Here is a 17,323-nt window from a genome sequence, read left to right as displayed (position 1 = left end):
CTGCAGCTGTGTGCTGAGCCCCATGCCCTCATACAGTGGGGGAACAGAATCCCTTGAGTGCTATCAGGATGTTGCTGCCAATGCAGCAATCCCACACATCCATTCCCTCAGCTCTGAGGTAGGTAGATCCTGGCTAGCTGCTCATCCAGTCTGAAATGTTAGCCAAACCGTGTGCTCCCTGAGAGTTCAGCTGTCAGGGCGATGCTAATGTGCCGGCCTTTTGCATTCATGCAATTGGAGCACAGTAGTTTGTGTCGCGCAGGCAGGAGGAATGCAGTTGGCATTGTACCACCTTTCCTAATGTTTTGGCTTCATAGACCAGGTAGGCATTCACTACTTCTTCAGAGAAGTACATTGCTGTGCCCAAGTTTACAGCAGCAGACCCATAGCAAGAGGCCCAGCAGCGTACAGTTTGCCCCCTGCCTCACCCTTTGAGCATTAGCAACAAGCTCACAGGATGCTATGAGGTCTCCTTTCCAAAAAGGCCCTGCCCTTCATGAGGTACTATACACAAACTAGTCTCACTGTGGATCCTTCTCTTCCTTGGGTAGAAAGTGAAGACCAGATATCAAGATACTGACAAAAATATGTGACTTTTGGTATCCTTTTACCTAATTGGAAGGTCCTAACAAGAAACGCCCAGAAGTCTCAAAAAACATTTGAGACAACTTAACGTGATTAAGCACCCTTACTTTGTGTGCTTAATAAGCTCTAATTTATTTCAAAATACTTCACTCACCATCTTTGTCACCTGAAAAGTAACCCCAGCTATGAAAATCTAATATGCCATATAACTGCTTTTGGCAGAAAATGACATCACACTTCATTAATCTATTGGGAAGGAGGGGTGGGAAGGAAACAAATAAAAAGAAAAACTTAATTTATCTAAAGCCTGGAATGATTTACAGCCAAATATATGATGCCTAAGCATGTGTGCATAAGTATGGTACACATCACAGTTCATCAAAGTATTAGTCATACTTAGAAAACACGTACTTTAAACTATCATTTGAAGTTCATGCCCACTACACATCTCCAGGATAATCGTCTCGCACGCAGATTTCCCTATTCAATATGCAGCATATTTTTTCCATGCCTCTTGACATAGTTAATCAAATCACACTCATGCAAACTCCAGTGCCCGCCAAAGGCAGCATGCTAGGTTTGTGAGTCAGATCTGTCTGCTATAGTAGTGTTGAAGCAAGATAAGTGTGGCACTTGAGAAGCTGTCACTTCCAAGACCTATGAAAGTCAATCCACCTAAAATTATTTTTGCAGATATTGCTACTAACAAAAGCAATAGGAACTTTCCCAGATTGAATTAGTTGAGCGTGCTTCAACACTGAACGTAACTCTGAACAACAGGATATCAAGTCTGTTGAAACACAAATATTTTTCCTCTGGAGTATTTAAATGCATTGTAGTTCAAGCAGTACAGCATTAGAAGGCTTATGAATTGCACTGAAATATTATTAAGGCATGCATCACTTGTACAGAGCAGCTCCTGTGAATATAGGCTGCTCCTCTTTAGAGACATGAAAGAGAGGAATCATGCCTCCTAATATGAGAAAACCAGTGTATTTAGGTTGCTTCAAAAGTAATGCCTCCTATTCAATTCCATAGAAACTATAACAGATGCAAAGAGCACTCTAATGCTGTGACAGAGCACATTCTCAGCTACAAGACACTAGTTTTCAACACGGTCACTACCGTTAGCTGTGCATTTTAGTCAGCAATGAACAAGCAGCCAGCATGCTGCACTCATAACAATCAGCAACAGTGGAGCTGACTTCTGTCATCCCTGCTGAAACACACCACCCACTGCCTCACTATGTTCATATTCACTGGTTGGTCTCTATCAACATTCAGCAAGCATCAGTGAATGTCAGCGGGTGCCATTTTTTGTGCATGAAGAATTCAACAACACACCTTTGCTTCCTACACGCTTCCGTGTCAGACTCCATTTGGTCAGACTGCCCCTCTACCTCATAGCAACAGAATGTAACAGCATATTGATGAGAAGGTTCAATTTCTACTGCCCTGCCACCGTTATCCACCTCTGTTGTTGTGGGCCATTGTAATAAAACAGGGGGCATTACTTTCAGAGCAGTCCTTGTACTTCAGCTGTTCAGATACATTTGCAATACTTTAAGCTACTATTTCTGTTGCTACATCTTGTTCCTGTTTCACTACCAAATTTCAGCTTTAGAATCCCTGAATTTCAGAGTGAACACTGAATACACTGCCTTTACCATCACATTATAGCACATTACTTCCTACAGGTAGACTGTGGGGGAACAAGACTTGGCTTTCCAGTATTCTCCACTGTGTCTCATCATTTCTCTCTCTGAGCAGTTATGCTAGACAGCTCACTCTAGGAATAGCCATGAAAAGCAGACATGAAACATAAAGGAGCAACAGCTGTTCAGATGGCAGGACTTTTCAAGTACAAAATTCATGCTGTTTATTGGCCTGCTCTAGATAGGTTGAGTAATACCTTTAACTTTTATAGACTGCACATACCTTCTGAAAGTTTGTGTATTTAGAAGCAGAGCACTTATTTTCTTTTGCAAGGAAAGCTTTCAAGCAACTGAGGGAGAACAACAGGATTTAATTTTTGCACAGACTCCAACTTCTTGCTGCTAGGAAAGACAGAAATTGCTGTTTCTTTACTTTTCCTTTTGCTGAACAATTTTAAGCAGGATTGTTGCAGTCTATTTTCTTTTAAATAGGTAACTCCTAAGGAGTTAGCCCATCACTCTGGATACTTAGTGATTCCCTTAGTTTCTTATTTATCACCACAATCCAGTCATTTTTTTAATACAGATATTTTACATGAATTTTACTCTCCAGAACCAAGTAAGCTACGCAATGAAATGAAAACTGCACTTCAGAGGCACCACAAAGCAGAAAACCAACTGAGTATCCAGTTATTAGGCACAGCACCAACTGTAACCAATAATTCATACCATCACATATAGCCATTTTTTTGGGGGGAGCCTTCTTTCTTTGACTTGGATCGTACAAAGCAGCTAAGCAATTTCCAGGCAGACAAGAGAACAAAGATTCTTCTTTCTAGGAAGAATCTTTTTTCCTTTCTAGATCCCCAAAGCAGTAGCTTTGTCTTTAGCCAGTTAGAAGCTACCAATAAAGTAAAATGTAATTAAAGTATAGACTACAATGTCTAATTATTCTATTTTCAGGTGCTTTTCTTATTCCCTACATCCTCTTCCTAATCATTGCTGGAATGCCCCTGTTCTATATGGAATTAGCACTGGGACAGTACAATCGAGAAGGAGCTGCCACTGTGTGGAAGATCTGTCCAGTGTTCAAAGGTAAGTGTCCCTCTGCTCGCTTGAAAAGCATAGTGAGGGTGCCAGCACCTGCAACCACAAACAAAGGAAAGGTCTTGCCTTTCCACAGACAGCATGATATTTGCTGACCTTTCTCCAACCCTTGAAGTTAGAAGCCTTTTTGTTATCATGAGTGAAGGAGAAAATGAAAAAAGCCACACGCAGAAATAATCTTCCAGGCTATTGCTGAGGAGTGCAGCAGAGAGCAATAAGCAGAAGGAGCAACTCAGCCCTGCCCCCTTTCACCCGTATGCTGGGGCTGGGGGGAGTTGGGTTTCTCTGCATGGAGGGAGGGGCTGGAGATGCAAAAGACTGGAAATATCAAATCTCATCCAGGTCAGTTCAGCCCTGTCCCCTGCTGTAACTTGCAAGCAAGAGATAGCTGGGGTTAGCTGTTATGGGCTGTCTGAAGAATTGTTTCTGGATGAAAGAAACCATGTGACTTCTGTACATGAAACACTTCTTAAGGAGCCTCAATAATTTTCTTAACTATTGCTTACCAGCAAAAATCCTGAGCCACCCAACATCTCTACCCATTATATGTAAAATCTTTTTGACACAGAGCTATCAGAAATCACTGAAATGAAACCACTCAAGCCTGGCTGATCCTAGAAGCTTAAAATTCAGATTGTATTCATCCTATGACAAAAGCTGAGGAGCTTAGCAATGGCAATGCTAAACCCGGCAGATCCGGTACTTGGATATAGGTTACACTGAGTAAATGTTAAGAGTTCTTTCTCAAAATAAAGCTCTCCCCTTCCAGGAGTTTAGAATCACAAAACAGGAGAACTGCAGAGGTTGGTTACTTAGTTCATATCAGTCAAACCGAAAACTCATAGTAAAATTAGAGATGTGATAAAAGACATACAGATGAGCTAATAAGAAAGTTGTCCCTAAACTTAAAAATGAGTTCACGTAGGTTTGTCTAAGCCTTCTATAACGCTTTCTTGGGAGGCAGATTTCAACCCAGCACCCAGGTACCCGCAGTCCTTGCTCAGTCAAAATTCTGGCTGGTATTGGTTAATAACTTTGGGTGACAATGAGGATTTTGAAAGCTTGACTATAAAAATTAGGCCACAAGGATCTCACTGTTTGAGCCAAGCAGCACAGTGCTCTGAAGCACTGTTTGTTGACTTCAGGACTGATATACAAAGAGAAAGGAAGATAGAAGTTATTTCATGTACAGGCTTGTTGAAATTCCAACTGCCTTTTTTTTTTTTTCTGCTGACATATTCAAGGTGGGCTAAAGATACACTAATGTGGTTTTTGAATGTTCTTATTACTAGGATGTAGATGAACCTGAGTTACATGATTCTTGTAATAAATACTTGATTTTATTTGCATCTCAGCTCTAATATAAACTCAGTACTGTTAAAGTTTTGATCAATCTGATAAAGCACGCACACAATTTACTACTAAATTCATAATGCTTCAGGGTTTTTTAAATGGTTTAACTCAAAAGTACATAGTCAACCCAAATTTATAATGGCTTTCCTAAAATAAAAGCATTATAGTACTAATTTTAGCTATGAATATTATTGCAATGATCTCTAAGGGCTCTGCTTCTTGTGAGATGCTCCCATAATGCATGTGATTAAAAATATACCCTGTAACCTTTGCAGCACATTTTCATCTCTGCATTTTCTCGCAGAGTGTGGGTGTTGCAGCGCTGCATTTAAAAAGTTAGACCTAAAAACAGGAGAGCACATTCATTCCTGAACACTCTCGTAATTTCAAAGAAGAGGCACTGAAGATACATTTGGATAGAGTATTTTTGAATCTTGATATGAAATGTCTTTTATTGTCCCCCTGAACAGAGATCATCCAGTTTCAGTGCAACTTCTTATTCATGTTTAGTATTTTACCATTTATATTAATAATTAAGAGTTATCCTCTTAGGTGATTATATTTTTTCCTATTGTGTTTATTGTAATGCATCACTGGAGTTGAGTGTTCATTTAAGCACTAAGGATTGCAGGATACTGTTTCACCTTTCTTTTCACTATCTGTCCCCAGTGTTAGGGATGAACAAACTGGCTTATATACTAAAAACCTCCCAAGGAAAAGAAGCTTTGGTATGCGGCAGACTTTGAGCTGCCAGCTTCTTCAGAGTCTGCATCTGTTTCTTATGCAAATTTAAAACCAAGGAAACTTGTGTTCTAATTCACTGCTTTATCAGGGAATACAATAGTTCAGAAATATCCAACTGTTAGGCCTCCAGTGCAGTATTTTACTGAAGGAAATCAGAAATGAAAGTTTACACTTACGTGCTTGTGACACTGCTGTGATGAAAGTAATAAAGCAGATGAAGTTCCTACCCATAACACAAAATACAGAGAACCCTAGGGTAGGATTCAGTCCTGCTCATAGATTAATGGAAGTAGAATATTAGCCAAGATAAAACAAACTTCCTGAATAAATGTGACAGTAAGCTTTTATTCTGCTCTGCCGTTAAGTAACAAAGCTTCCACCTAAACTATTAAAAACCATATATTCTTTTAAGGAGAAAGCTCTCCCTCTTAAGAGACGCACCAAACACACCTCAGTGGTATGCAGAAATACAAAAGAAATGTTCGAAGCATCAGAGGATGCTTAACACTGGGATTCACCAAATGCTCTGCCCAGAATTAGGTTTAAATTTTATTTGACTTCTAGACTTCCTTTCTGTAATCCCAGGGATATAACGATATAATTTGAAGGTCCCTGCACAGTTTAGCCCCAAGCTTGATATTCACAGAGACTTACTCATATGCTCCAGAACCACTTGCACCACTCAGTGGAATGGCACAGGCTGTCATGTCATGTGCATGTTTTGGACATAGTCACAAGCTGACAGATGCAATCTGTAGAGGAACAATAGTAACAAGACAGGAGGGGAATTCTGTCTGATCCAAACAAGCTCAGCATGAGGCACAGGGAAACTTCAGCTTCACTTTTCCAAGAAAAGTTGCCAAGGATTCTGACATGAAGATGAAACGAATTTCACTCCTAACATGGGCTTGCAGTCCTCTGTATTGGAAGAAAAACACCTGTGGAGTTCTACAAGAGCAAATTTTGACACTGAGATGCTTAATTTCTTTCTCTGGCAAGGACAACTGGATTTCCTAAAGGCCAATCGCTTTGCAACTTCATTAATGTCATTACTTGTTTTAAGGTCAATGGAGTGCATGTAAACATGAAAAAAAAAAAATTATCTGTATGAGGATCTAAAAAAAAATTGCAATTATTTATGGCTGAGTACTAAGCTACAGTGTTTGCATATACTGTTGCATATAAAATACAATGTATAATCTCATTTTCCTTTGTCTTTAGGTGTAGGCTATGCAGTGATACTCATAGCTCTTTACGTGGGTTTCTACTACAACGTTATCATAGCTTGGTCTCTATATTATCTATTTTCATCATTCACATTTGAGCTCCCTTGGACGAACTGCGACAACAGTTGGAATAGCCCAAACTGTACAGATCCCAAACTCTTCAACGCGTCAGTGCTTGGCAATGGCACCAAATACTCTAAGTACAAGCTCACTCCTGCTGCTGAATTTTATGAGTAAGTGTTGACTTAATTTTACTATTTATTCAAAGTGTATGTCTAAGAGTGTTTGCACTGGAAGATAAAATAGGTTAGCATCCAGCCTCTAAAATAAGCATCAGAAGACTAAGGTTAAAAGGTAAAGTTTGATTTATATCCCTGTATGATTAAGACCCTTGCCTCTGCAAGCTTCAGTTTCTCCAGTACAAGTGCAGTGTTTGCCACAGAGCAACGTGGAATTCAACAAAAGATACAAATCTGTCACATTATTCCATTTCTGCTCACACCAGCTTTGCCAGAGCGAGGAGTCAGAGCAGTGTTATGAAAAAGACCACTGCAAGCCAAACCAAGCCAACTCTAAGGCTGCAAAGTAATCACTGGTTCTCCACTTGCAAAATGTCTCAGAGCAGAGATCAGCAGTTCAATGAAGTGAGACGAAGCACTGAGCAAAGAGGGGAGCACCACAGTTATAAAAAGATGGACCTTTTCTAGTTGCTGAGCGGAAGGGCATTCTGCAATATGGGCCAAGACAGGCAAAGACACACTCAAATTAAACACTTGAAATCAAAAAGGTATATGGATAAGTATAAAAAAAAAAAAAAAAGATACAAATCTGCATATAAATAATTACATTGTGGATCCCCAGAGGAAAATATTATTTGATTGGGAGAAAGGAGGGTGAGCATCACACTAATTGTTGAAGCAGCTGTTGAATCAATCCCAATAATCAATATTTCCGTGTTGGAAATGGATGAATTTTAGGGCATACATCTGCTGAGGTGTTGAAACAGAGGGACACCACTGTTAGCAAAAATAACCTGGTGTGTGTTACAGCGCTTGGCCAACCATAGGGATCTTGAGATCTATAAGTCTGGAACATTTGTGGCTGCTTGATCTTTGTTGAAGTCAGTACAGTAATCAGTAGAAAAGCACTGTGGGCAGAGGTATCTATGCTTTGAAAACAGTGAGGGGATTTGACTTTAAAGGAACTCACTACAATGACAAATAACGACAGCCAAGAAATCTACTGCTCTTACAAAGACAGCATGCAGTGTGTTCAGAACTTTGTTATAAACTCATTTTTAGCAAAAGGCTACATGAATGCCAGGAACGTGACTTTAAAGTGAAGTGTAAGAAATGTTATCAGCATCTTCAAATAAGGAACTGTTTTATTACAGAACTTCATGTGACCAGAATTTAAAGAAAGGTTTTCTTTATAGTTGTCTTGGGCTTAAGCTTTTCTAAAGCAAAATACAATCCTCACATTATTTGCTCATTTATGATTTAAAGTGCATCTCTGCGTTTTCACTTATCACATCATGCTTGGGGTTGATTTTGTCTTTATACTGGGTGGTGGTAGAATCTGTGCACCGTGCTTTAAGTTCTGCCAGTCCAGGAAACAGCTGATAGCAGTTCTGTGTGAATACTGAAACTTGACATATTAGGGTTCTTTTCTTGCCATGAAATAGACTTGAGTTACAGGTTTTTTAAATGTAAGAATAAAAAGCAGATCTGACATTTGATTGCGATTTGGCTCCTGAATTTTGGGACAGTTCTTAATTCCTTAGGCCCTGTATTCTTTTGTAACTAGATTATATTGCAAAAATGAAAAAAACTCATGTAACGCAATCTGTGACAGCTGCTTTCCCATCTGTAAGAACAGGGAATCACAAGGGGCATTATGTTAATTATCCAGTATTTGGATTAGCTCATCAAGTCCAGCTGTAAAGCTCAGGTGTGAACCCATGCTTGTGTAGCTTCAGTGTGTTCAGATTCAACCTAGCAAAGATAGACTAAATCAGAAAACAGTGTTTCATCTTATATCCAATAACTGCCCTCGCTCCCATGGTCTTTTTGCTGCAGACAGAGCTAGATCTTCCGACTGCAGAGTTTTATGTTAAATGTAATGGAATTAGGGAATAGGAAAAATGTTAGATTCACTTCAATATAGCACATTTAGAAAGCAATGTACTGTTGTTGGATGAGTATACTATGAACTAAGAGTGCAAGTAAAGGTATGACTAGTTACATTCCCTCTGAAAACCCCTCTAAGTAAAGTCCAAATGCTCCCTTAAAAATATGACGTGCTCTTAGACAATCTTGCGCTACTGCTTGAACTGCTTCTAAACTTACCCAAGTGTTTGCATAGGAATCACAACTGATTTTCCTTGCTAGGTAGCCATTAGACACTTCTCAATTCTCATTCAAGGTTTAGGTTACATCAGGAATATATGCAAACTTATGTATACAGGGAGACCTAAAACACCAGACTTCTCTTTACGGTGGGAGAATGACTGAAAAGAGGTATTTCCAAAACAAGCTACAAGCATCCGGCTGTTGTGGTTTCATTCAGAGAGAAGCAGATGCTTTCTCTCTTTGGGACATAAGTCCTTCACAGCACAAAGCTGGCAGAAACTTCCTAAAACCACCCAGCTGCTGGGGCTGACTCTCCCATCTCTACCTCTGCTACACAGAAAAAACTGCAGGAAGACATGGGAGCGCAGTGATGTGTCATTACTGTGGTACTTCCAGAAAGGCACCACTAAGTTCCACAGAAATATGCTAATTCTTACTGCTTGTACTGAGACAGAGAAAGGAAAACTTGCTAAGGATCTAGGCCAAGTCTTTCAGCTGTCCAGTGCTTGGCAGGGAGGGAGAGCAGGAAGAAATCACTAAGCCACAGACTTGGAAGGAATCACTTCAAATTGTAATTCCCATGTCAAGGCATGACGGAGGCACTCTGGCAAACTTATCTAGATTTTGTTTTCAAGCCTCAGGAGTTAGGCAATAATTTGGGCTGAAGTGGTCCTATCCTTATGCTTTCTAGAGAGTATTTCATTTTGCTATCTGGTTTCAGTTATTCAGGCTCAATTCAGGCCAAGTTGTCATTGACGTCAATGGGTGGCTTGCTTAAACCAGGAACACAGGAGGGAATAGGACCTCTACAATACCACATTAGAGATGGTTAAAATGAATTATAAGGCAACTTGCACACTGCAAAATTAACTAAGCATGCTCTCTGAAATTCTGATAAAATAAAACAGTGCCCTTCTATAATATAAGTTCATATTTAGTCATAAGGGAAGTCCAGGAATTAAGTCAGTTCCACATTTCTTTGGAGGTGTACTGATTATTTCCCTCTTTAGTAGCTTGCAATTAAACAAACAATGCAGAGGACATCCTATCCATTCAACGTATGTTAAAATGACTCATTAAAAACATTTATTCAGAAGAACAAAAGTCCATCTCTCAAAAAAGTAAAAAGCTCCTCTATCTATTCCATAGCATTCCTATTTAAATAGTTAATCTGAATTCAGGCATACTTTATCCTTGTGTCTGGAAAGAGTTGGCTTCCATCTTGCTTTCATTTATGCTGACAATCAAAAAGTACCAGTTTGGAAGAGCAAAAGCGTAAATCCTTATGCACGTATGAAAAGAAATTTGTTCCTGCAGGAACAAATCTTAACAGTTTCTTAAACAAAGTAGCAAAATTATCAACAAATCCTTTGAGCTACAGTTATTTCCTTCTGACACTGCTTTTCCCAGAGCTGTAACCCATTCTTTCTGTTTTAGAAATAAAACACATTTTAATAGGGAATATTTCCCACCAGATTCAAGAAAGGAAATCAGTACAACTCACAGGCATGCTCAGGAGAGATTAATTGCAAAAAGGCATTGGGTTGCAACAGTCCATGCCTATCGTATCAATACACGTTAATTTAGGAGGAGGATGTGAACAAATAATAACCTGCAAAAACCCACACTGTATAAAGTAAAGGCCAATTTTATGTAAGAAATTCATGCTGTGGGGTACAAGCCTTCATATGAAATACCACCGCAGACTGAGGTCCACATAATTCTGTGACATAGCAAATGGAGTGACCTGTGCTATGGGCACCAGCCTTCCCCATGTAAACATCTGTGAATCAACCTGCCCAAAAGAGAGAAAACACCAGCTCAGCTGTAAGCATCAGGAATTGTGTTTGCAAATAAACACTGATTCAGAGAAGATGACATGAATGGGGATAATTACAAAATGTTTGAATGTCTTGTTTGCAAGTTCATAGTTTGAGATTTACATATGTGCATCCCTGCACATCATGTATTATTGACTTTTTGACTGCAGAATGTTTTTGAACTCAACTGTGTAAATTGATAATCTTTCTCTTTTTGGCTCACTGTGCAGAAATTTTTGGTTGAAAGTATTTATGCACAGGAAGAACAGCTATTCCAAAAACATTTACAAGTGTAGCTTTGAAATTTGCTTTTCATCTATGCTCACACCTCCACATTTGTTGGCCATTCCCTTACACAAAGAGAAAAGAAATGAAATGTGAGTACAGTGAAAATCAATCCACATGTGTACACATGTCCTTAGGTTTTGGACAGCTTTATGGAAATGATTCCTAACCCACAACAAGCCTTTTTATAACAAGTTGAGAAGGCTGGAGGAATAACAACTTTGCCAAGCTAACTTTTCCAGAGGGTTTTCATGAGCACACATCAGGAGCAGCACGTTACACTACAGGCATAACAGCCTGCTTTGTGCTAACTTGCAGGAAGAATTTAACTGCTTATCTTTACACAGAATTCTTTGTAGTTTGGTAGCCGTACCAGGCTGTGAGCAATCATTACAATGGCCAGGGGCACTGCTACAGCATCTCTCCTGGGCTACCTTGACTTTGAAATCCTGGCAAGCCAAGGTAGAGACTCTCCACAGCACATCCTTCCTCTTGCATGTGTTGCTCAAGGCAAAGCCAGCAGGTGTGCCACACAGGCACCACCTCTTTGGACTCACCTGGTTCTCATCAGGTGCTCTCTATAAGGTAGCACTGATGTAGTGCACCTACTTGTGTTTGACATTTTGCTTTCTGTAGAGGAATTTGAATGCCGAATTTGATTAAGGGCTGTGGTAACTGGGGGAGCTCATGTGCTCTAACTGCTTTGCCATATAAGCTCCAACAACAAACATTGTTTCATGAGTTTCGTATTCATTAGAACTACTAAAGGGTCAGATTCAGGCTTTCCCCTTCCATCTCCAAGTCTCAGTATAATGGGTTTAAAAGCAATTTTTTAAACCCTCTTCTTCAAACTGCTATGCAGGCTTGAATGTGCTGACGTGGCACAAACAGCACGTGAGATCAGCATTACAAAGTGAATGGGAGAATTAAACAGGATAAGGACTTCAGTGAGTTGAGGTAAACATCCTTTATGAAAGAAGACCTTAGTCCTGGTAGCCATTTACTATTTCATGATCATGATTCAAGAAGAGATACTACTTCATTCAGCTCAAATATCAATTTACTATTGGCCAACCAGGACGCCACTGGTAAATTATATTTCTGAAAGTGATTCCCAATGTATAGCTTGAAACCCCTCATACTATATAGCTCCATTCTCCAACACAAGAGGGAGCTGAAATAACTTGAGAAATGGAAAGACCCAGACAAGGAAGACAAGGCTGTTGGAGAACACTCTCCTAGAGCCAGGATGCTGTCCTGCTCTGCAGTGATGCTACTTATTATACCCATGATATCAGACTTGTCCCAAGCTCTTTAGCATGCACCACAGAGGCACCCAAAAGCTCATACAGCAGCTGTATATATAGCTCTGCTATACAACAGTATAGCAGAGCTGAGATTCCTCACAGTTTCTCAGCTCCCTGCACATCACACCCAGCACCACAAGTACAGCACAGGGATCTGTGCCTGACCCACATGGAACCAACTCTGGTCCCCCACCCCACATAGCTGTGCACATACAGCTTGTGTGCAACTGCTGTGGAAACAGCATGGCAGTAAAAGCAGTACTGCATCTGTACCAGGAGCATGGCAAACTGCACAGAATACCCCCATATGATGCTACTTAATCCAGAGAGTCTTCCACAGGGAAGCTCTGTTTCAGGAAGAAACAACTATATTTTATACCCCAGAAGAAACTAGCTGCAAGAACAACTTTGGTTGCACAAATATACGAATGCAGGAGATGCTTCTAGGAGAGCCTTCTTAATGAGTACAATTATCATGCCTCTAATTGCTTTCTAAATTGAGTATGTAATTTAATTTCTATAGATTGCTCACTGTATACACTGTCAGTGCTTTTAGCATCTTCAGTCTACAATTCACATTAAATTTTAAATCATAAAAGCTGGTCTAACTGCCAGGATAGGGAACAGAGCTCAGAAGATCAGTTTTAAATCTATTTATATCTTTTTCAATTTCCTCAATACTCATTCTAAGAGAATCAGTTGGACATGATCCCCCAGAAGTGAATACTAACTTGAAAGAATACTTGTACAACTCCCTACATTTTATTTTTGAAAGCTACAGCACGTTTGTTTTGCATTCATTTGCCATCTCCTCCAGATTTAACAGTCATTTCTCAGGGACAACTCTGCACGCAGAAGTAATGTTTACAAACACTAAAATCAAACAATTCTGTTTCTAATAAAAGCTTTCTGTTGGAAGAATTTCAATTTTTTCCAGACTGTAGATCTGTTAGTCAACTTGCTGATAAATTAATTATCACATTTTTCCATCTCAAATCTGCTACAAACCATCTAGAAACTGGATGATAGACACCCTTCTGAGTATCACATTGAATTTAGGTAAATTTAGGAAAGGTAAATTTAGGAAGGGGCTGTAGTAATCTTCATTGCATGGATGGGAACACTAAGACACAGGTTTGCGTCAAAAGCTGTTATTAGAGTTGTGACTCCTCAAGTTACTGAGTCCCTCTGTGCAGCAGCCCCCTTCCTCCTCAGTAACCTATCTTTTGTAGGTTTTATATGTGAGCACCCAATAGATGGGCTTCCTGTTGGCTCTCTGACACCACATGAAAGAGGAACCAAGTGCTACACACAGACAAAACAAAAGACAGCGATCCAGTGAACAACTTGTCACTGGCTGATTTCACTAGAGGTGAACTTCTTGCCTTTAGCTGATTGTGGTGAGGAAGGAGCAGGAGAACTGGTGCCAGAGTTACAGACTGACTTGTGGAATCTTCCCAGCAGGGAGCACTGGGAAAGGAAGGACCAGCATAAATCTCCTGGAGAGAGAAATTGGAATCTCTGAATGCAACTTCAAGCTGAAATGACTTTATATTCCTGCTCCTCTTGCAATTAGGCAGACAGACTCTTGGGACCTGTATTTACAGTCTCAAAGTCATTGCAAATGTAATTTACAGTCCCTTACATGGAAAGCAGTCTTGGCATAAATCAGGCTCCTTTGCACAAACGGCTGAAAAAGTTAATTTCTTATTTGCTCCTCTTTTATTTAGCTCAGCACAGTATGTCTGCATTCTACTTTCCATCAGCTCATCTGTTAGTGTCTATTCTCCATCCCTCCTCAATATTTTCTCATTCTTTTTGCATATATTCCTCATCTATTTTCACTTTTTTTTTTTTTCCCAGTAATGAGGATCTCCAGGCAAAATATTCTTTACATCTTATTGTCTCTAATTGTTGTTTTCTCTCTGACACACAGCTGTGACTTTTGAGTTTATTTTATTAGATGTGGACAAAATCTCTATACTTAGGAAACAAGAATCATCCTCAGTAGTTCCGAGCACAATTTAAAGCCAATGACAGAACTGATACCAAGTGCTGCAACTGACTCCCCAGTGTGGGGATTTAAGAGATCACTTTATGCCACTTTGCCTATGACACATACACATCTTTATAGCACTCAGAAATGGGATGATCCTTCAGTAAGACAATTTCAGTATAGGAATGGATGTGGCATCTTGCATTATTCTGCTGTAATATCAACAGGTTGAACTCGAATGTTTCAGGCTCAAAGCTTTATGAATGGAGAATCTTGCAGTACCACTTATTTCCCATTTTCTTCTTTGTGGCCATTGCAAGGGAAGCAATTGAGTATAATCTAAAGTAGCCAGGCACAGATCTTTCACATCTTTCACTGCAGTGGCTTTAGGAGAAACAGAGGGAAAGCAGCCTCAGCCTCAGCTGCTCCTGAAATAAAGTATTATTTGATGGGAAACAGGAATAATCGTGGCATAACTGAGCTGCTAACTGGATTTTCTATAGCATTTCTGATGTATGGTAACACTGATGAACATAAATGCTCAACTCTTTTCAGATTTGCCCTTGTTAAAAAATGAGTGCTTTACAAAGTACATTCTGGAGCTATCCTTTAAGCCAAGAAAGTCTAGTCTAATAGTTTGACTGCTGCTTCTCCTCTCCAACTATTCAGATGTCAGCACATCTCAATTCAAATCACAGTCTAGCTGCTAGATCTCTTGCTTTTTGCTGCAGCTGGAACCCAAACGTAGCCTCTAATTGGTAAACACTCATGACTTGCTACCCAGCCACCTTCAGAAAGGGTTTTTTTTTCAGAAAGCTTATAGGACTTAAGAGGTCAGAAAGGAAATAAATAAATAAATAAAGGAAGAGGAAGCAAAATCTACCAGGAATCATTCTCAGAAACAGCGGTGGTCTATGAAAATGTCCTTGCCTAGTTGCTCAGTTACACAGCTGTTTTAACTGGCTACAGAATATTTTTTCTCTTCCTATTTTATGATCCCTTATCCTAATTAAGGGAGCAGAACTCTTGGTGTGGAGAATCTTGGGGATGCCACACTTGAAGTAGCAGTTCTGTCAAGTGTTCCTTAACATCAATATGTTACTAGCTGCTCCTTGGAGAGCAAACAGAAGGAAGCAGGTTTCTTTTAAAATCCAGAAAAATGTTTAGGCAGGAAGAATAAAAGGTTAAACGGACACAAAGAGTGCAAGTTCAGGTTCTGTTCTTCTAAAGGTTCATCTACATATTGTAATCCAAAGGACTTCATAGCATCCAACTATAATAATGGTAATAGTATAACTGCGACAGAACAGACTGCAAAATTTCTTCCAGTCTCTGGACAGATTTTCATATCTGAATCTGTCATGCTTTTCCAACTATATTTAACACTGCTCAAATTGGTAAGTTTAGAACAGAATCAAGCATCTCTGCCCAGAATCCATTCACACTTCTGGATCCCCATGAAAACACACTCTACCAGCAGAACAGTGAATAGCTTCCATTCACTTTCTAGGGAAAAGCTGAATTAGATCCACCTACCGGTTTACATTTAATAATTTTTTAAAATGAGATATAAAAAAGTCTGCCTCTCATCATTTTGCTGTTTAGACAGATAACAGCTGAGGACTTAGCTATACAGGTTGTATAATAAGAGTTAAACTCATACATTCTAAATAGGAAGGTTCTTTGAATATATGCTACAGACACACTGTCATTACCGTTTTAATGCCTCGCATGTAATTATCTTTGTAGTGCCACAGGAATCGAGCAGCTGCTTGTTTTAGGAGGATGTTTTCTAAAAGAATCTTTTATTCAACTAAGGATATAAAATAGTAGCAGTCCAAGGATACAGTATTTCCTACTGAACACCAACATGAGAAGCTATAGAACTGTTAAGTCCTTGGCCAATCAGATCTAGATACCTTTGGTATGAAAATGGAATTATATGCTACACTTGTAGATTACTAAATGGGTTGTATCAGTGGGCCTTTATCTTCCCAGCATGCTTCTACAGTTAAATTAGTATAGACACACATTCAGTTTTCCCCATTTAAGTTTACACTGATTTGCTCTGTCTCAGAGTTCTGACTCATCTCTGGCCTGATAAGACAAGTGCTGAAGATATCTATGAAGTACCAGCTATCTAGGAAGAGAACATATGCACAGTTAGCGGGGCAGGAATGGAATCTTCAGGCTTTACTGTCCACCTGCCTGCAGTCACAGAGGGGAAATGACTCTGTACTTCAGTTGCTCCAAAATGCAGTTATCTTGTATATATCAAGGTCCTCCACTGACAGGGGATTCATCAATTTCACTTGTTTGTGTTATCATAGTGCTAAGCCTGTTATCACAGTATCAGTTGAGATCAACTATCTATTTTACCTAAGTGGTGCATAGCAAATAAAGGCAATAGAGAAAGAGGAGGAGAAAGAAAGATCACAATTATTTGTTCTGAATGGACAATGAAACACAAAGAAATTGCATCCCCAAGCCAACAATCCATAGAGCTGATACAGAACCAGGAGTCAGCTTTGCAGTTGCCCCATGGTACAGGGCTCCAAACACAATGACATTCCTCTTTGCAAACATGGCTTTAAGTGAAATATTTCTATGTAGATCTGAACAAGCAACACAACCCCTCAGCAGCACAGAATAAATGGAAGGAAGGGAGATTCATGGTAACATTAACCACATCCCTCTGTCTTGTGCACACAATATGTTTTGACAGTTCACTAGTGTTTTGACATCACTAGTCCTTGGGAGAAATACTCTTTTCTACATTTCTTTTTGTTGATCTAAAAAGAATTACTCTGCTTCTGCTATTGTCAATGAAAAACAAAGTGTTCTATGTCCATTTTGAATTCACCAACTGTTGCTTTTCCTATCCAACCACTTTA

The 17,323-nt window shown here is 39.5% G+C and overlaps 1 protein-coding gene across 2 annotated transcripts in view; it reads left to right on the top strand.

Annotated features, from left to right (window-relative positions):
- The window catches only part of SLC6A2 (solute carrier family 6 member 2), a 62,612-nt gene that overhangs the window by 18,856 nt on the left and 26,433 nt on the right, over window positions 1–17,323 (top strand). For both annotated transcript variants that reach the window (XM_015873888.3, XM_085551781.1), the window contains exons 3-4: window positions 3,204–3,335; window positions 6,666–6,903. In XM_015873888.3, coding sequence (XP_015729374.3) covers window positions 3,204–3,335; window positions 6,666–6,903 — 370 coding nt within the window. The remainder of the gene's footprint in view (window positions 1–3,203; window positions 3,336–6,665; window positions 6,904–17,323) is intronic.

The sequence above is a fragment of the Coturnix japonica genome, chromosome 6, assembly GCF_054131305.1.
Source record: "Coturnix japonica strain WE chromosome 6, WE-NBRP24, whole genome shotgun sequence".
In the NCBI taxonomy this organism is placed as follows: Eukaryota; Metazoa; Chordata; class Aves; order Galliformes; family Phasianidae; genus Coturnix; species Coturnix japonica.
Note: the sequence above shows the minus strand (reverse complement) of the source record. Positions and strands in the feature narration are given on the sequence as shown.